A 20897-nucleotide genomic window follows, 5' to 3' on the forward strand; every position below is an offset into this window, starting at 1 on the left:
TATTTTCTTGATGATATTTAATGATAGCAAGGGTGAAAGGGATAATTGAAATAATTTCAGCTACTTAAAAATAGTAATAGCCTACTAAAGTGCGACGCTCACAGCCAGTTCCCAGTTCGCTCTTGGACATACAGTTCATTACGCATCAGCTGTAATGTACAAATTGAATATTAAGTAGCCATGCGGACCTGTCCAATGAATAAGGATGCTTTTTGAGTAATTTTATGCGCTTGGACATACAGTTCATTAAGCATCAGCCGAGTCGTGTACTTAAATTGCATTTAGGTAGACTGAAACAGCCTAAACTGTGTAATAGGTCTGTCTTGGTAAAACATGGATTGCTTTAATTGTGAAGCGAAGCGGCTGTTAATCTCAAAATTCGCCATCATAGTTTGATAAAAACATATTTTGTTACAAAAAATATAAACAAGTATGTAAGAAAGGAAATAAATGTATAATTGCATTTGTAACTCGGCCCTTGTGACCACCCTGGAACTCTTCGTTGACGGGTGGTCGTTATATTTGCGGCTCGCACCGCGTCGTGCTTTATTTCTCACAACGGCTGGCGGCTCAACCTTAAACAGTACAAGTAAACACTGGCGTGAGACAACAGAAAGATTAAAGGCCGGTGTTGTGTCCTTAATGGTTTCCACACTAACTTGTTGCCGTAGGCTATGCGCATGTTCTGTTACGCATGAGCTGTCCGTGGTACTGAAACACCAATCGCCGTTCATGTGAGGATTCTGTCTGATATTGTGCTGTTCCTTAACACCTTATCTACTGTTTGGGTTCATCTGTAGTCGGCACTTTGTGCAATAAAATGATTTATTGTGCCGTACGATAGAGCCGATACGCATGTTTTGTCTTTACTGTTGTATTGTGTACAGCCTTTATAGAGCTCTGTTGGGAGAGCTTGTGTTATATAGGCAGTGTTTTATTATTTCTGCCTTCGCCACTGACACACAGTCTCAGCTTCATATGGTATTGTTTATAAGAAAGCATAACTTATAGATGAAGAGAAAGACTATCTCGTACATACCAGATAAACTTAACGTTTTTCCGGCCAAAACCGGAGGCTTAATTAGCCTGTTTTAGGAGTGAAAGTCAGCAAAATGCAGCTTAAACTAAATGTTTTACCTTATTAGCTAACTACAAATATCTGTAAAACATAATGGATCTGTGCATAAGTGCCGAATTGGGTTAAACAGTGTAGATATAAGGTCCGATGGAATCATATTGCGGACTGCTGTCCACATGGCTACTGAATATTCATTAGATAGGTCCGCATGGCTACTTAATATTCAGGGGTGACAGCGATTACATCTGCAGGCAGGTAAACCTACCTAATTACAGCTGGTGCGTAATGAACTGTATGTCCGCGCGCGAAGCTGGGAACTGGCTGTGAGCGTTGCACTTTACTATTACTATTTTTTAAGTAGCTGAAATTATTTTAATTATCCCTTTTTTACCCTTGCTATCATTAAATATCAATTCGATATCATTCAAACCGAGAGAGAGAGAGAGAGAGAGAGAGAGAGATTTCGTTAACAAGAAAATAAAAATGGGCCTGAAAATAATAGAAATATCCTGACAGCTCTGTGGGGGCTTGGAGTTCATCTATAAGTTCTGCTTTCTTATAAACAATACCATATGAAGATGAGACTCTGTGTAACAGCTGAACTGTTATAGGCGTACACGCGTTACACACACACACACACAGGCGTCCGCTACGTTCGCTAGTGGCACTTTTCACCCGTCACCCATGTTATCTGGTGTACTCGCAATATGCGTGTTTGTATGCCTATGTAGAATTGTACTTAACAGTCACGCGGGTCTTCATGTCACGTATTTGAGGCGTAGTTCACCCGTCACGCAGCCGTCACATAGGCGTATGCGCAACAACGTGTGTACAGCGTCTGCGTGACGCCTACGTGACGCCTGTCTGTCCATTGAAAGTGAATGGAATTTACACGCGCACGTTAGACGTTTGATGTCATCGCATAGGCGCTGTACACGCGTTTTAGTATAGTGTGCTGGCATAAAATGCCCCTCATAGTGTTTGTGTGTGTGTGTGCGTGTAGGTGTGTGTGTGCGTGTGTGTGCGTGTAGGTGTGTTTGTGTGTGCATGTGGTGGTGGTGGTGGATTTGTGGTTGTGTACTATCTGATGAATGAACACAATCTAGGGTCACCCATTCATTTCCTATGGCGGTCATTTTTGACCGGGAAAACCACAGGTGTTACAAAGTTGACTAAACAACTCAAAATTCAATGAAAGTAGTGATCAGCAATTGTATATGTTCAAATGCCTAGTGTGGAGGATATCATAAGCCCTTGAGACAATAAAATGTAAAACACAATATTTATGATTGATCGAAATGGAAATCGGTCAGATTTGACCCGAACACGACAGGAAGGCTAGTCTGGATGCTCCAGGTCTCTAGTCTGGATGCTCCAGGTCTCTAGTCTCTGAATGCTCCAGGTCTCTAGTCTGAATGCTCCAGGTCTCTAGTCTGGATGCTCCAGGTCTCTAGTCTGGATGCTCCAGGTCTCTGGTCTGAATGCTCCAGGTCTCTAGTCTCTGAATGCTCCAGGTCTCTAGTCTGAATGCTCCAGGTCTCTAGTCTGGATGCTCCAGGTCTCTAGTCTGAATGCTCCAGGTTTCTAGTCTGGATGCTCCAGGTCTCTAGTCTGGATGCTCCAGGTCTCTAGTCTGAATGCTCCAGGTCTCTAGTCTGAATGCTCCAGGTCTCTAGTTGGAGGTCTCAGCGGCTCATTTTATAGTTTCTCTCACTAACATCATCACATGAAGAACTTTGGGCTCATTGAATCCACAAGAGTCTCAGTTTTACACTCAGACCTGATTTATGCAGCTCACAGACTGTTTAGGGACCCCAGGATGCACAAAGACTCAAATCCACCTTTTTTTGACTAGGTGAAAAATACACATTTATGAGCATGGGAACAGCGTTAAGTGGGTATGTCTGTAAAGAGGAGACTCGTGTGGACCCATAGAACCCATTTCCATTCAGATACCTTGAGGTCAGGGGTTAAGGAACCCCTTTGAAAGTGGTCATTTAGGCTCATCAAATGCACAAAAGTTTCAGCTTTCCAGTCAACCCGATTTATGCAGCTCACAGACTGTTTAGGGACCCCGGAAGGCACAAAGATTCACATAAAATTGAATGCATGAGAAAAACTACGTGGTTTTTGCCTTAATCTGCATGTTTTCTGTCTCAAATTGCATGTTATCAGCATAAAGTGGGCACGTCTATAAAGAAACAGGAACAGAACAGAAACCTTTATTGTCATTGCACAGGGTAGTACAACGAAATTTGCCATCAACCCGTCCAAAACGTATAAAACACACACAAACAATATGACCGAGGTGATTAGGACAGGAAGACAGAGATGAAGAGAAAGAAATACAGCACAACGTGAGGGAAGGAAATTGTCAGTTTTTCCATAATATGTAGCCAAACTTCACTACTACTATTACTTCACTTCCTTCCCCACAAGATATCATGACACGTTTGGTCAAAGGATTCATTCGATCTTCTAGCTGTGTATGACAGCAGGCGTAGCTCTGAGACAGGAAATCATTCACGTTGCACCATCACGTATGGTAACTACAAAGTTGTCTCCGGTACTGCTCCTACCTACCTGAACACCCTGATTCAGACATATGCTGCCTCACGACCGTTGCGCTCTTCCAATGAATGGCGCCTGGCTCTGCCCCCCGTTGGTCCAAGGCAATCCAGACTCTTTGTGTTTGTTGTTCCCTGCTGGTGGAACCATTACCAGTTCCAACCAGAGCAGGGGCGTCCCTCTTTACCTTTAAAAAACTCCTGAAGACCTTCAGAGAGCACCTTCTCTCCTAGCACCACACCATAGTTCTACTCCTTAAAGAATTGTCACTAGCACCTATTGATGCACTAATAGCTCTTACTGCACTATACCTTGATTGTTTGCTTTGATCTTCCTGTAAGTCGCTTTGGATAAAAGTGTCTGATAAATGACTAAATGTAAATGTAACTGTTGACTCTCTGTGATCCTCTTTCAGTATGAACAACCAAACATTCAACATGGATCTGCTGCAGCTGGAGGGGTTAAAGGTCACGGCCTCCTCCTCCATCCTCGCCTTCGTCCTCCTCCTCCTCATCTATGTCTTCATCATGGTGTCCAACCTGGGCCTGGTGGTGCTGATCTTCATGGAGCGCAGCCTGCAGCAGCCCATGTACCTGCTCGTCTGCAACATGAGCGTTAACGACGCGTTCGGGGCGACGGTCGTCATCCCTCGCCTGCTGAGCGACATCTGTATTCCAGCTGGCGAGCGGTTTATCTACTACATCGACTGCGTCATTCAGGCATTCTGCGGTCACGTTCACGGCGCCACCTCCCACACCGTGCTCATGATCATGGCGTTCGACCGCTACGTGGCCATCTGCAACCCGATGCGGTACTCCACCATCATGACCGGCAGGATGGTGGCGGCGCTGTCGGTGGCGGCGTGGGTGGTGGCGTTTGTCTTGATTGCAGTCAATGTCGGCCTCAGCGTGCGCCTCTCACGCTGCAGGTCAGTTGTTTTAAACCCGTTCTGCGATAACGCATCTTTGTTCAAGCTGTCCTGCGAGGACGTCCTCATAAACCACATCTACGGGCTCATCAGCGCCATGGGCATGATGTCCGTGTCCCTGTGCAGCGTGGCGCTCACCTACCTGAGGATTGCCATCGTGTGTCTGAGCAGCAAGAACACCTCCGTGAACAGTAAAGCTCTGCAGACCTGCGCCACCCATCTGCTGGTCTACGTCATCATGCTGTTTTCTGGCTTCGTCATCATCACCCTGCATCGGTTCCCTCACTTGTCGGACGAGAGGAAGCTGGCGGCCATCCTGTTCCACGTGGTTCCTCCGTCCATGAACGCCATTATCTACGGACTGCAGATCAAAGCAGTCAGACAAAGGGTTATGATTATATTTATCAGGAAGAAAATAGCTGTGTCAGAGGTCAAATGACATTAATGATCAAATGTAACGTCAGAAAAACACTGAGACGAACTTCATCTGGTGGTAGAATAAAGAATTACATCAGCAGAGCATTTCCCGACCCGTCACTCTCTTATTTTAGATATTTTTGAAATGTAATATTAAAAGAGTGTTTCCAGAAATCAGCATTCTGGCTACCAAAACTAGAATCACTAAATCACAGATGTATAAAGAGAACTGACCGTGTTGGAGGCGGGGCTCTGTCCGAGCTGAGGCCAAAAAAGTTCCGACTTTATTCAAAATTTCCGGATGGATCTTCTGCATCTATTGTTCCCATGGAGCAGCGCACCAAAGACTTCCTGTTTAGCACTCCGCAAACTTGGCAATAAAAGGATTTAATATTAAGGCTTTTCTAAACTTTCCAAATGTTCACCAACAAACCCAGGACTATTTCAGCTTTTTGTTATATTTCAACTATTTTCTTTGGACAGATTGAAGGACCTGGTGGTGTTACATTTCACTGGAATTGTACCTGATATGATTACACGATAAATAAAATTGATTGATTGAGTTTCTTAGAACATGTTGATATGTTCACACGGTAGATGACGCAGAGGCAGAGGTGACGCTATGGAACGGGAAAGCTCCACCTTCTAGCAGGTACAATAGGTTATTATGAGTCCTGCTCATGTCAGGTAACATCATCATCATCCTGCATCGCTTCCAGAACCTCTCGGACCACAGGAAGCTGGCGTCCATCCTGTTCCACGTGGTTCCTCCGTCCATGAACGCTGTTATCTACGGACTGCAGATCAAAGCAGTCAGAGAAAAAATTGTTGTCATATTTACAAGGAAAAAATCATTACGATGGCTTAAAATAAAATATAAAGAAATGGTGATAAAATTATATCATGTTTGGACAAGTTTCTGTCTTAATTGCACAAATGATCTTGTTTGTGCAAGATATTGTCTTGTTCGCACAAATAACTATTTTGTTTGCGCATTATCTTGTTTTCTCAACTTATCTACTTTGCGCAACAAATCTTGTTTAAGCAAGTAGCACATTATCTTGTTATATATACATACATACATATATATATATAATATATATGTATATATATATGTATATATATATATATCTTAATTTACAAGAAAAGGAACTTATATATAAGTTAAGAAAAATTTATTTTTGAATCCTACATTTAAATTTTTAAAACTTTTGTAACATTAGCATTCTTCAGTTCTGCAACTTGTGTTATATCTCATGTGCCTATATAAATTCACAAAACAAAGGTGTTTAGTCTAAAAAACAGATAAAAACAGTAAATCTGAGGGAAATGATCTTGCTGCATGGACAGATAATTTACCTTGACAAGATTTCTTAAATTAAGATTATTAAATCTAGAAATAATCATGTTGAACACTAAGAACAAGATAAATGATCTAACACTTCTAAATCTAAAGGGTTTTTAAAATCTTGGTAAGAACTAAATCATTTGCAGTGCAGAAACAGAAATGTATCAAAGGTGGAAAAACATGATCAACATCAGAGCAGCTGGACTTTTCCCCAGCAACAGTTACCATGGTGACCAGCTGATGAGCCACATCTGTAATCTGATAAAAGTTGGGTGTCAGTCAGTCTGAGGTCCTGCTGCAGGAGGAGGTCACGTCAGCAGAGGTAACTCACACACACACACACACACACACACACAAACATTTCGCTCATGTTCTTGTTCAAACTATTTTTGGTCAAAACAGAGATGAAACTGAAATATTTACATATTTTCGCAGAAAATGACGTTAAAATTGATGTGTGTTTCCTGATTTGTGCTGATTTTTGTAAACAGATTATTTAACTTTTCAGTGAGTTATCTTCTATCAGATTTCAGACATTTATCGGTCCAGATATTATAGGAAAACATTTTTTTTTCTTCAATGTTCTGGTAATTTTTTTTGCTATTCTTGCTTCATTGTCTTTTAAACCGTTGGAAAGAAAGAAAACATCCAAAATGCACATTCAGCGGTTTATTTAATCACATTTGTCTCTTTGTGTCTGTAGATTTCTCTCATATTCATTTAAAGTTTACATTAGATCTCATCATTTCAGTTTGATTATTGTAACCATTGTTCACACTGTTTACCCGAAGACATCTGCACTTCAGCTGTTTTTCTATCACAAGTTTTTTTAAATGTATTTTAATGTTTGTATGCAGATTCTTCTTTGATTCTGATGACAAATTCAATTATGTTATAATTTAAAACATTTGAATAGGATCCGTTTATAGACATGATGTCTATTGTTTTATTGATATCATTGTTGTTTTATTGTTTATTGATATCATGTGTTTTATCTGTTCTCTTTCTGGTATTTAATATTTTTCTCGACTTTATTCGTCTTTATTTTGGTCTTTTTATTGACCCTGTCGAAATTCACTCTTTTATTGTCTTTTATTGTCGTCATTTTTATGCAGATTTCCGCTTCATTTTACAGAAAAGAAATTGTATATTTTCATAAATGTTCTATCGAATGTAAACTGTTAGTGGATTTATGATAAATTTACAGACAGAAAGAGACAAAATGTGATCAAATAAATAATAATAATAATCAATAAATAAGCCAAATGTGTATTTTGGATGTTTTCTTTCCACCGTTCTGAAAGCCCGAAGTAAACTGAACCAGTGCAGGAAATCAATGTTTGAGAGTCTGAAGAGTCTCGTAGGATCAAGATGTTATCTTGTTTGCACAAGTTATTATCTTCTTTTCACAAATAACTATCTTGTTTGCACAAATTATCTTCTTTGCACAAGATATTATCCTATTTAGCTAAGTGACTTTCTTGTTTGTGTATTGGACTGAAAATAAATCATCTGAAAGATTATAAGAAATATAAGTTTGACACCATCCGCGTCACAATGAATGTTTTATATAAAATCTGACAAGAATGTGAAAAAAAAGAAGAAATGTTTTGTAAAATTTCATACACTTTTATTAGAAAATGCTATTTACAGACACAATCAGATAATCAGTAAACTTTCCACACACACACACACACACACACACTTCTTGCTTCATAGATAGATAGGACCAGAATTAGCTGCGGTTTGCATCAAGGATGTTTGTGTATCTTGAGTATTGTTTCTGTTTTTTTGATGCTCATTAAATCCCGCACAGGGCTGTCTGTCTGAGAAACTCTTGTTGTCTGATTTAGATTTTCCACAACATTTATTGCTTAAATATTCCTTTTATGTTTACTTTTTAAACCTCATCAATAACCATTGAACTCCCTGTCTGTGTGTGTCTGTGTGTGTGTGTGTGTGTGTGTGTGTGCAGGACGCTCCGTCGGCAGGATGGAGAACCAAACTGTTAATATGGACCGTATATCCATCGAGGGGTTAAAGGTCACGTCCTCCTCTTCAGTCCCAGCCTTCGTCCTCCTCCTCCTCACCTACATCTTCATCATGGTGTCCAACCTGGGCCTGGTGGTGCTGATCTCCATGGATCGCAGCCTGCAGCAGCCCATGTACCTGCTCTTCTGCAACATGAGCGTTAACGACGTGTTCGGGGCGACCGCCATCATCCCTCGCCTGCTCAGCAGCATCTTCACTCCCATCGCCGAGCGCTACGTCTACTACATCAGCTGCGTGGTGCAGGCCTACGCCGCGCACTTCCACGCCGGCACCTCCCACACCGTGCTCATGGTCATGGCGTTCGACCGCTACGTGGCCATCTGCAACCCGCTGCGGTAAACTTTCATTATATTATAACTCTGTGTAACAAATATGCTTCAGTTAGAATCATCACTGATGTAAAAATCACAAGATGACATGCAAAGAGTTTTTATTTTAACCCTGTGGAGTCCAGAAGCTCCAAATAATCCAGACTTGTTGACTCCATCAGACTAGAAAACAAAGCAGCGTGGAGCCCTACTGTAAATTTACCTCTAAAGTTCTGGCTGTAAACTCCATGAGGCCAGTTTCAGTTTGATGATGATATACCAAGTAAAACTGAAGTCATTTTGTGTCTTTTTTAGACACCACAAAAAGACACAAAATGACCAAAAACCCACAAAATGAGAAGACAGAATAAAAAAAACCCCAAAGACACAAAATGACCCAAAAAAAAAGACAAAATAACTCAAAAAGAAACAACAACAGACAGAAATGATTAAAAAATATATACAAAAAACACACAAAATGACACGAAAAGACATGAAAAATTATTCATAAATGGACAAAATAGCCCAAGACTCCATAGAGTTAAGCTTTTGATGTGATGCCATTAACCTCCGACAGGTACGCCACCATCATGACCAACAGGATGGCGGTGAAGCTGTCGGCGGGGGCGTGGCTGGTGGCCTTCTTCCTGGTGGCGGTGCTCCTGAGCCTCGCCATCCGTCTGACGCGTTGCCGGCGAGTCATCGTCAACCCGTTCTGTGACAACGCCTCCTTGTTCAAGTTGTCCTGTCAGAACCTCCTCGTCAACCACATGTACGGCCTCAGCAGCGCCGTGCTGCTGCTGGGCTCGTCGCTCTGCAGCGTCACGCTCACCTACCTGAGGATCGCCATCGTCTGTCTGAGCAGCAAGAACAAGACTCTCAACAGTAAAGCGCTGCAGACCTGCGCCACACACCTGTCCGTCTACGTCATCATGCTGGTGGCGTCCTTCACCCCCATGATCATCCACCGGCGGCCCGAGTGGGCGGACAGCGGGAAAGTGGCGTCCGTCCTGTTCCACGTGGTGCCCCCGGCCCTGAACCCCCTCATCTACGGACTGCAGTGCAAAGAGCTCCGACAGAAGATCGTCAGCGTGTTTCACAAGAAGAAGGATGTGAAAACTTTCCATAAATAACTCCTGAATATAAACACAGGTACGGTGGCCCTGAGAGCTCACAGCGAAGAAAAAAAAACATGCAAATACACAAAACACAAGCAAACTGAGAAAACATCTTCATCAATGTGACAACACAAGAACAGCATTTAGAAAACGCTGCAAAGACCACAACACAAGAAAAAGTGATGCAAATAGGCTTCAACACAACAGAAGTGTTTCCAGAGGACACTTAAAAGTGATGCACACGTCTGGACACGCTTGATATTATCACGTTATTTCAAGATAATAGTAATTTCACGTCATATAATTATAACATGGAAATTATCATGGTATTTCATGATAATGATATTTTTTAATGGTATAATGTGATATATAGCATTAGCCCGTTAGCGTTAGCCCGCTAGCCCGTATCAATCACATTGCAGTTAAACAAATCAAATAAATGAATGAAACACGTTTTAGTTGGTCTCTCTCAGCGGGCCGAGTTGGTCTTGGTCACGCTGGCACGCTACCGATCGCTGGCTAACGTTAGCATGTCCAGAAGTGTGCATCACTTTTAAGTGTCCTCTGGAAACACTTCTGTTGTGTTTTCTCATTGTGTTGTATTGTGGTGTTTGCAGGTAAATGCTTTGCTTGTGTTGTCAAATTGATGAAGATTTTTTCTCACTTTGCTTGTCTTTTGTGTATTTGCATGTGTTTTCTTAAGTCACAATGCTGTGAGCTCTCAGGGCCACCGTACACATGTGTACCTACATATGGAGGTCTGTGTCTTTATTAGGCAAACTAATAACAAAAGCACACATTTGCTGCGCTGCAATCTAACAATGTTTCATTACAAGTAGAATTTATTTGTGATTCAAAGTGTCACAAGCCATTCCTCTGCTAATTATCGTCTCTCCTCCCCTCGGCTCTCTCTCCCTGCCGGCCACTCCCACCTCATCAGCCAACTCTGTTCACCTGTTCAATCAGGTGCTCCTCATCAGTAATCAAGCCACTATTTAAGCCTCTCTGGTTCACACACTCAATGCCAGATTGTTCTTATTCTCCATGAAAGACTTGCATTTTCCTTTGGACTGATCTCCTGTTGCCGACCCTGCCTACCTCTGACTAACCTGCCTCGTTGTTCTCCTTGTAAACTATTCATCTCTCTGTCTCGAACCATGATCTCTGTATTAATCCTTCCTGGTGTTTCTGCAAACTGTTTATTTGGATCCAAAACTGCATAATAACGACACAAATGAACTCCATTTACACAAGCAATTGAAGAGGAATTTAAGCTATAAATGCATTCTTGTCAAATATTTTATTTGAGATTCTGTTGAATTTGAGAAGAAGAATTCTGCAGGACTGTGTAAAGGTTTCTCAGCTCAGAGAAAAAAATATTTAGCCCACACTAAAATCTACAGAGATTATCCTCAATTATTTTATAGGGTTTTTTTTTTTTAAATCTCTAATTCTCTCATTGACACATATGGATGTATTGGGGTTTCATGATAATGTTTCACAGATTTTAATTGATTAATCTTGTGGTGTTGTAATTGAATATTCATCTGTTAAAAAGTATTAAACATCATGCTGGATATTTAATAAAAGCTTTTATTGCATTTTATCTTGTTTTGTTTGTTGTTGTTTTTTTCAAATCAAAGAACAAGATGGACATTTTATGTTTTTTGCTACTCCTTTATTTGTTTATATTTTTTAGGAAAAGCCCTCAGGTATGTTGACTGTTAGTAGGATTGTCATGTTACATAATTTCCACCATTGTTTCTTTTTTTATTCCAACCTTTATTGTTTATATTTTCCCTGTCTTGAATTGTTCATTGTCCAGCACTTATGAAAGCCCATTTCCACCAGTTATAAAAATGAAAACTTGGCTTTGTTCAGATTTTTTTTGCCCATATTAAAAGTCATAATTATGAGATAAAATTATATAATTAAGAGATAAATAAAAAATATGAGAAAAATAGCACACACGTATGGTCTGTGGTTGTAAAAAAGGTTGCTGTTTCTGTGGATTTATGTTGTAAAACCACTGACCTAGGTTTGGGGCAAAAAACTTCTGGTAAGGTTATAAAAGACAGTTTAAACAATAAGTAAATGTACGTAAATGCCTGAAGTGAAGTAGTTACAAGGAAAAATCTAGAGCATGGGTCTCAAACTTTTGTGTCTTTTTTTCGTATTTATTGTCTCTTTTTTTTTTAATTTTGTTTATTTTTTGGGTCATTTTGTGTATTTTCTGGGTCATTTTGTGTCTTTTTTGGGTCATTTTTTAGTAATTTTGCGTCTTTTTTTTGTCACTTTTATACTGCCTCTATGTAATTTGAGTTTGAGACCCCTGATATAAAGAACTGTAGAAGGAAACAAAGAAACATGTCCACATTTCTACTTTTTGCAGTTTTAATGTTTAAAGTTTCGGGTCACAGATTTACTCCAGAATCACAACGTTGGTGCAGCTTTTTTCATGTGGAACATATGTGAGAGGCTCCTGTGTATTTCCTGAGACTGGAGGCCGTAGATGAGGGGGTTCAGGCTGCCGGGGACGACGTTGAACAGAATGGCTGAAATCTTGCGGTACTCTGCGTACTGAGGGAAGCGATGCAGGATGATGAGGATAAACCCGCTCACCAGCATGATCAGATACAGAATCAGATGAGTGCTGCAGGTCTTCAGGGCTTTACTGTTCAAAGACTTGTTCTTGTTGATGACGCAGGCGGCCGTGATTTTAGAATATGTGAGGATGATGACGCCGATGGAGGAGGAGAGCAGCACGACGGTGAAGGTGAGGCCGTAGATGTTACTGATGAAAGAATTCTCACAGGAGAGTTTAAAGAGCGAGGGGTTGTCACAGTACGGGTTCATGATCAGAGTCCTGCATCGGTTCAGTCGAATGGTCAGACCGAGCAGGACGGCGACCAAAACAAATGCCGATCCCCAGGCGGACAACGTCAGCGTCACCACCATCCGCCGGTTCATGACTGTAGTGTAGCGCAGTGGGTCACAGATGGCCACGTACCTGTCGAGTGCCATGATCATGAGCACGGTGTGAGCGTTGGTGCCAAACATGTGCGTGGTGAACGCCTGCATCAGACACTCGTAGTAGTGAATGAGGCGCTCGGACGGCGGCACCAGGATGTCGGCGATCACCCGAGGAACCAGGAGGGAGTTTCCCATCACGTCGTTTAGCGAGAGGTTGCAGAAGAGCAGATACATCGGCTGGTGGAGGTTCCGATCCGTCCAGATCAGGATCACGATGCCCACGTTGGCGACTAAGATGAAGGTGTAGGCCAGCAGCAGGAACAAGAAGACTGTGTACTTGTTGGTCTTGGTGACACTTAACCCCTCGAGCTGCAGAGTGAGGCTGTTGTACGTAAAGTTTTCCATCTGAGAGAGGAGGGAGAGAGGAGCGGGAAACATGATGCAAACATAATAGTAATGTACATAAAATGAACCGTGATGTCGACAGTTTGGGCCTCATGTGACATGTTCTGGTTCCTTTGTAAAGTCTTGATTGGTGACATACCACCAAACCTCAGCAATTTATTAAACTGGTCAGATAGTAATTATCAAACACGCTCTAGTGATTGATGCTTAACGCTCAATGTTCCCCGGACAAATACTGAATTTGGAAAAACTGCTTTCAGTTTTTCTGCTGCATCTACCTGGAACATCTGACAACATTCACTCAAACTCAACACAATTATAACTAACTTATAACTTATAACCAAAATTAAACTATGATAACCAATAACTAAACTATGATAACCAATAACTAAACTATAATAACCAATAACTAAACCATGATAACCAATAACTTTGCTTTTCACTGTAACTGTTTTTAATGTTTTTGCATGTGCTTTTTCTGTATTGTTTTGTGTTTTCTCTGTAATCTCAACATCATTGTAAATGAGGGGTTGCCCTCAATGATTCCTTCAGAAAATAAATAAAAGATAAATGAAAATGAAAAATGTAACATTTTCATATTCTTTTCTTAACTTTCTCTCACTCTGTAATTTATATATTCACATACCATATTTTCAAACTCAAAATCACTTCAAAGTAATGAAATATCAATTATGTTGGGGATAAAACTGCACATGAAACCTCAAACAGATCAAAGAACACTCAAACTGTGTTTGTGCAAAAGAGAAATTTTAATCAGTTCTTAAGGATAAATCTTACATCTTAAATCACTCGTACAACACAGTGAAACCTGTAAACACAAGACGTCCTGCTGTAAAAGCTTCAGCAGCTTGTTTCCTGAACCACATGTCCTCCTCATTTTACCTCTTAGATGTTAGATTTGGAACCAACATTTACAATTCTTCACTAAGCATGATTGTGTTCTGAAAGGAAAAGAACATCAAATAATGATCAGGCCATATGCTGGAAAAAAAGAGATACCAACAGTGCATGGTCAACATGTTTTAAACCTCTGAACTTCAGGAGATTTTGGTTCAAATTTGTCAACTTCCTCTGCATTCATTTCTGTCTCTGTTTAGCATCTTTCAGTCTGTCCTTACATCACATCATGGCTCCTTTTCCTCCACACAAACTAGCTATCAGTCTGATTTTTCATTGTTAAAATTGTTTTCATTGTTCATTTTAAATAACAAAGTATAAAGCTGTCGCTTACTGTGCACAGCGTAGGCCACGTATTGTAAACAAATGAGCATACTAACTGTACACAAAGTGTCCGCCGCTGATCATAAATTGTCCAGTTCATGTTGTAAACAAACGGAGGTAATACATACACACTGTACTGCTACATAGCTAACTGTAAAGCCCATTAGCTCCGTGCTACTGTGCACGGCAAACTGCACTATGAAAGAATATCACACCTTCACATGATTACTATGAACGCCCTGAGGCAAAAAGCCGGCACAGATCTTTCCAGCAACATAGCGGGACACTTGCGGGACCGCACAATGAAAGGGGCTGATGTTTATTGTCGCTTGTGAGGACTCGCTACTTTGCCGGCTTTTAAAAATGGCGCGTGTTGTTGTGGCGTCGAGTACTACGTCACATCCCGCTTCTATCCAATCAGCACGCAGGCTTTTTTCAGGGGAGAAAAATGGCCCTGCCCTTTCACAGGGCCAAAAAACGGCCGCTAGGGCAAGCTCACATTCAAATTAGGGGCGTTTCGGCAAGGGAGACCCGCCTCATTCCAGGTATTCGACTATTGTGGAAACGCACCTATTGTTAGCAAATTTGTTGCACTCGTTGAAATGTTTAGTCACGTTTCAAGTTACGTTTTACTTTTTTTGTATTTACTATGCAGATTTGAGAGCAAACCTTTCCACACTGCAATCAAAAATGTTTTACTGCAAGTTGAATACATTTTAGTTTAAAAGTAAAGGATCCTGCAGATAGAGACCTTATAGTGAAAGAGTCAAATCTGTTTGTTTAACTTGAAAAAGCAAATATAGGGCGCCAAAGGAATGAGTTCTTAAACCCAGAACGACATAAAACACTTTTTTTATGTACAAAAAAAAAAAAAAAAAAAGTCTCCTCCAAGAATCGCCACCTTATCGCGGTGGAGGGGTTTGTGTGCTCCAGTGATCCTGGGAGCTGTGTTGTCGGGAGCAATAGCTCCTGGTAGGGTCTCCCATGGCAAAGTGGGCCCAGGGGAGGGGCCAGACTAAGAGCGATTCAAAGACTCCATGAAGCGGATCCAAAAACAGCGGTGTACCTCGCCCGGCACGGGTAAATCGGGGCCCCCTACTGGAGCCAGACCCGGGAGGGGAGCATGCAGGCGAGCGTCTTGTTTGCCGGGCTCTTGTCCAAGGGGCCCGGCTGGGCTCAGCCCGAAAAAGCCACATGGATCCGCCGACCTGTGGGCCCACCCTTCGCAGAGTAGGGCATAGGGGTCGGGTGCAGTGTGAGTCGGGCAACAGGTGAAGGCGGGTACCTGGGCGTGCTGACCCCCGGCTCCAGCGACTAGCTCTGGGGACGTGGAACGTCACCTCGCTGGCGGGGAAGGAACCCGTGCTTGTGCGGGAGGTGGAGTGTTACCAACTACAAATAGTCGGGCTCACATCCACACATAGCATGGGCTCTGTAACCAAACTCCTGGAGAGAGGCTGGACTTCCAGAGTTGCCCAGGGTGAGAGGTGCCGGGCGGGTGTGGAGATACTCACAAGTCCCCGGCTGAGCACCGCTGTGTTTGAGTTCTCCCCGAGGAACCAGAGGGTCACCTCTGGGGCGGTTTGCAGCAGAGTGCGAAGCGGTTGGGATGAGAGTCAGCACCTCCAAGTCTGAGGCCATGGTTCTCTGCCTGAAAACGGTGGACTGCCCCCTCTGGGTGGAGAGAGGTACTGGCCAACTCAGGAACATGCTGACTTAGTTCATTACAATATATTTATGTATTATATGTATATACAGGAAGAATGACAATGAGTCAGAAACTGGAGAAATAGACCAAAACTCAGATGAGTTTCGATGCACTCGGGACAGCCAGCTCAGAAAATATCTGGACATGTTTTGTTTTTGTGTGATTTGAATGCAGAATCTTCCTGACAGACTTCTGTCTCCCAGTGACTGTCCTTAGCTCTCAGTGACGCAACAAACCTGGCAGCCCCGAAACATTCAGCTAATAAAAAAGAGTGAGTCTGCCCCGAGTGGTCCAAGTGCAGCAGGTCCATGTCGACAGGTAAGACCGAGACTCACACAGCACAGAAACAGAGCTGCTTGTTTATTGGATGTTTATAGTCTTAAGACGGAAACCTTTAACATACTTATAACTTTGCATGCCTCCATTGTTACAGCCTAAAATGAAAATATGTTCATTTGAGATTTTATTATTATTGATTTTGAATGCAGAGCAGTTATTATTCGACAGATAAAGATTAACAATGTCTTATGATGTGCTGTGATTAGTTGTAAAGAAATTCAATTGATTTTTTTTATTGTTGGTCTGTGATTATCATATTGTTGTTTTATGTTTCAATGAAGTTCTAGCTTTGTCTGACTAAAACTGCATACTAAATATATATATATATATATATATATATATATATATATATATATATATATATATATATTCTGACCCTAATATCAACATTTAACACAAGTTTTGATCACTTTTTATAATGGTCGTTGGAAAGTTCAAACTTTGACGATAATCTGCTTCTATGCTGGATTATTGGTGTTATTTTAACCCTTGTGTTGTCTTAACTTTCTGTATACACCACTTGTCCAAAGGGTTAAAAGTGATGATGTTTTTCCTTGTACAGTGCAGAAAAACAGGATTTAATCAGTGAAATCCACTCATTTTTATTGCAACACGCCTGCAAAAGTGGTTTACTGTTTCACTAAAATAGAGTTTATTTTTATCGCTAATGGTACTGCATAGGTGTAAACATTTTTATTAAGCGTGCATGCGTACGTGCGCGCATGTGTGCACAGTTTTTATGGTTTTTGTGGTATTACAATCATTTTATAGCTGCCCCTAAGGCAAGATTTGTACCTCGTTGATGTAAAGCTTTCATGGAAATATGAACAAAGGCAATGCTTTTTGTCATGTTGGGGTTATTTTAGGAAAAGTCATCGAATTTCCAATTGAACGTTAAGGTTGTTTCCTCTGCTGTTAAACATAGTGGCGGGTCATTTTTTTAGAACATACAATTCACTACATTTTCATTATTCATTATATTTTGGGGATTCAGAGGGTTAAAAACATATCTCATTGAACAGTTGAAGATAATTCTTGTACTGATTAAGTATTTGTATTATTATCATCTTCAAAAACTGTTCTTTCGTACGTATGATACTTATATATTTGATATTTGGGTCAAAGACGAGACGTCTCAATTTCAGGGTCCGAAGCATGTTTATTATGTAATAAATAAATAAACATTTTAAAACACTACATTATGTTCTCCAACTCGCTCCTCTTTACTTACTTATATCATTACCTATTGTAAGAAATAAACATTTAAGGAGCTATAGTGCTCAAAAGTACCAAAATGTCCTTCCTGAGTAACGTCCGGGCTTAAATCTAACTATAAAAATTTGACAAAATGTCAAAAAAAATTAAGAAATGTATACATAATCTACTTGGGCATAATTGTGGTGTTGTTTGCAATAATACCTACTAATACAGTAACAACCCAAGGCTTTTTTACATTTTTACACAAGTAATACTTTTGTCCGCATTTTTGGATTTCCCTAATGTCCTCACTGGGTAACAGACATTGAAATTCCACCATTACCCATAAAGCACTTCTGTAGTCATTTGACCAGCTACAGCATAATCAAGAAGACTCTGATGGACCCAGACAACTTCTTGAAAGGTCAATAAGTCTCTCTTTAAATGCTGATATTTGGACCTTTTTGGTGACTGGTGTATGATGTCCTAAATGTGTCTTTCTGGATAACGCTAATAAAACAAATGCTGGTTTTATTATTTAAAAAATGGCTTTTCCATGTGAAATCTATCATTGATGTGATGAAGACTTATCTAGGCCATTGTTTGGCCAAGTTTTGGCGGGAAAATAGCTTATTTGTCCTCCCTGGCTAACAATATGTCCTCCCTGGATAACGAAGATCTTCTGTTACCCAGGACAAGTTCTCTGTTATCCACAATGGACATGTTGATGAATATAGTATTTTATTTCGTATTTTATCAGTTTTTAAGCATCAAGTTGATATTGTAATATTATATTAATAATAGACTTATGTGTGTCTGATATTTTATGATGTTTAGTTGTATTTTTTCTTCAATTCATGATAGAAACAGTTAAGATTTCCTTCTTCTTCCAAGTTTGAACTATGAACATGTCCACATATTTCATACTACATGAACACTTTATACAGTACATCCCTACATACATCAGGTCCTACTCTTTCTGAAAATTTATGAATTTACATAGTGAGATCCTCAGTTTTGAGTTATGAAGATTTGTTTGGAGGCCTCATTTGTGATGATTCAAAAGGCAGAGTCGTTAACCCCCCGCACACAATTTATGAAATGCCGGCAAAATTAATTTATGAAATGCCTACATTTAACCCTCATACCGTCCTCAAGGGTCAAATTGACCCCATCTCTTTCTTTCTTTCTTTCTTTCTTTCTTTCTTTCTTTCTTTCTCTTTCCTTCTTTCTTTCTCAACCTGACTTGTCTTCTGTTAAACGGTCAGTTCTGTTTTTGAAATTAAGATTGAAAAATTATTTTTCAAATATTTAACAGTTCTCAGTGTCTCTCCCTTTGTACTATGTATGACTGTTGAAAAGATATATTCATGAGTAGTGAAAAACTTTGAAATCTTGCAGTACGTCATTCCTGGATAACAACATGTCATTCCGGGTAACAGTGATGCAGTGAAGTAATTTAAGCTAAAATGTAATATTCTCTTACACAATCAGGTTTTCTTGAGTTGAGGATACAATGACAAATATTTTTGCCTTTACTGTAAAGTATTCTAATACATTTTCCATGTTTTTTCTCTTTTTGGCATGAAAGATTGTATGATCAAGAGCACCTAATAAGCCCATTCCAGTATAACTAACCAAATATATCGCAAACATTTTTGATAAAACTATGTTTTTCTGAGCAGTAATTGTTTGTTGAACTCTAAAAATTGATATCAATTAACTTTTATAAGCTAACAATGGTAGAAATTTGAATTATTTTAAAATCCACTCCCGTTACCCAGGAAGGACATTTTTCATACATTTTGCATACAATCCACAAAAAATATGCAAATTTCATTCTTAAAGTTATTCTCTGTTGTTGAATTGTATACAGAACAGTCTAATAAACATAGAAAGAGCTTAAATAGGCATTTTTAGACACTGTCATATATTTTCACATTTTAAATCCTTATTCGTCTTTGACCCATTTACTTACGTTTTCTCCCTTCTGTCCTCACCAGGCGAACATTAACCCAATGCAGAATGGAAAACAGCACTTCAGTTTCAGATCTGCTGCAGCTGGAGGGGTTAAAGGTCACGTCCTCCTCCTCCGTCCCCGTCTTCGTCCTCCTCCTCCTCACCTACATCTTCATCCTGGTGTCCAACCTGGGCCTGGTGGTGCTGATCTCCATGGATCGCAGCCTGCAGCAGCCCATGTACCTGCTCTTCTGCAACATGAGCGTTAACGACGTGTTCGGAGCGACGGTGATCGTCCCTCACTTGATAAGTGACATTTTTGTTCCATCCGCGGAGCGCCACATTTATTACATCGACTGTGTCACTCAGGCGTTCTTTACTCACATTTACGCTGGCGCCTGTCACAGTGTGCTCATGATCATGGCGTTCGACCGCTATGTGGCCATCTGCAATCCGCTGCGCTACGCCACCATCATGACCGGCAGGATGGTGGCGGCGCTGTCGGTGTCGGCGTGGCTGGTGGTGTTATTCTTGGTGGGGATCCTCGTGGGCCTCAGCGCCCGCCTGTCACGCTGCCGGTGGACTATATTCAACCCGCACTGTGATAACGCCTCTTTGTTCAAGCTGTCCTGTGAGAGCGTCCTCATCAACAACATCTACGGCCTCAGCAGCACCGTGCTGATGCTGGGCTCGTCCATCGGCAGCGTGGCGCTCACCTACCTGAGGATCGCCATCGTGTGTCTGAGCAGCAAGAACGCTTCTCTGAACAGTAAAGCTCTGCAGACCTGTGCCACACACCTGGCAGCCTACATCATCATGTTGTTGGCTGGCCTCATCGTCGTCATCCTGCATCGATTCCCTCAGCTCTCTGACCACAGGAAGCTGTCAGCCATGCTGTTCCACGTGGTCCCACCCGCTACGAACGTTGTTATCTATGGACTGCAGATCAAATCTGTCAGACAAAAAATCTTCATGTTATTTACCAGAAAAACACTGACTCTGACAGAGAAATAATATCATGACTGTTAATAGATTTGTTGCACTTGCTGAAATGTGGTAGCCTGGGTACACCCATACTGCTTTTGCGTTTCTTAGCCCTGTTTCAGGGATCCAACCACAGAATGGGGAGAGACGGCAAGACGATGACGCGTACTACAGACGGAAGCTTGTAGTTTTGTAGTTTTCTTACAGATCCAACATGGCTGCAGCAGACGCAAAGCTCTCTTTGGATCTTGCTGTAGACAGTGTTCGAGATAG

At 41.1% G+C, this 20897-nt stretch overlaps 4 protein-coding genes across 4 annotated transcripts; 3 read left to right on the top strand and 1 right to left on the bottom strand.

Moving 5' to 3' along the window:
- Positions 1–4062: 4062 nt before the first annotated feature.
- On the top strand, positions 4063–5068 carry LOC131986347 (olfactory receptor 1500-like). The gene has a single exon (XM_059351246.1). It carries the CDS (start codon positions 4063–4065, stop codon positions 5011–5013), a length of 951 nt encoding a protein of 316 aa, XP_059207229.1. The 3' UTR covers positions 5014–5068.
- A 3263-nt stretch (positions 5069–8331) lies between these two features.
- LOC131986348 (olfactory receptor 52N5-like) lies at positions 8332–11392 on the top strand. The gene is made up of 3 exons (XM_059351247.1): positions 8332–8726; positions 9277–9788; positions 11150–11392. Exons 1-3 carry the CDS (start codon positions 8332–8334, stop codon positions 11167–11169), a joined length of 927 nt encoding a protein of 308 aa, XP_059207230.1. The 3' UTR covers positions 11170–11392.
- Positions 11393–11978: 586 nt separating this feature from the next.
- Positions 11979–13417, bottom strand: LOC131986346 (putative olfactory receptor 52L2). The gene has a single exon (XM_059351245.1). The coding sequence runs from the start codon at positions 13226–13228 to the stop codon at positions 12251–12253; it is 978 nt and encodes a 325-aa protein (XP_059207228.1). The 5' UTR covers positions 13229–13417; the 3' UTR covers positions 11979–12250.
- Positions 13418–19706: 6289 nt separating this feature from the next.
- On the top strand, positions 19707–20654 carry LOC131986924 (olfactory receptor 52N2-like). The gene has a single exon (XM_059352062.1). The coding sequence runs from the start codon at positions 19707–19709 to the stop codon at positions 20652–20654; it is 948 nt and encodes a 315-aa protein (XP_059208045.1).
- The last annotated feature ends 243 nt before the right edge of the window (positions 20655–20897 follow it).

Source organism: Centropristis striata, chromosome 15, assembly GCF_030273125.1.
Source record: "Centropristis striata isolate RG_2023a ecotype Rhode Island chromosome 15, C.striata_1.0, whole genome shotgun sequence".
Classification (NCBI taxonomy): Eukaryota; Metazoa; Chordata; class Actinopteri; order Perciformes; family Serranidae; genus Centropristis; species Centropristis striata.

What these genes read in the sequence shown, in the direction of transcription:
- LOC131986347 (XM_059351246.1), top strand. Translation starts at nt 4,063, where the DNA reads ATGAACAACCAAACATTCAACATGGATCTGCTGCAGCTGGAGGGGTTA.
- LOC131986924 (XM_059352062.1), top strand. Translation starts at nt 19,707, where the DNA reads ATGGAAAACAGCACTTCAGTTTCAGATCTGCTGCAGCTGGAGGGGTTA.
- LOC131986348 (XM_059351247.1), top strand. Translation starts at nt 8,332, where the DNA reads ATGGAGAACCAAACTGTTAATATGGACCGTATATCCATCGAGGGGTTA. An exon ending in GCCATCTGCAACCCGCTGCG is followed by an intron (nt 8,727 to 9,276) that starts GTAAACTTTCAT and finishes AACCTCCGACAG; the next exon opens with GTACGCCACCATCATGACCA. An exon ending in GCTCCGACAGAAGATCGTCA is followed by an intron (nt 9,789 to 11,149) that starts GCGTGTTTCACA and finishes TTTGAGAAGAAG; the next exon opens with AATTCTGCAGGACTGTGTAA.
- LOC131986346 (XM_059351245.1), bottom strand. Translation starts at nt 13,228, where the DNA reads ATGTTTCCCGCTCCTCTCTCCCTCCTCTCTCAGATGGAAAACTTTACG.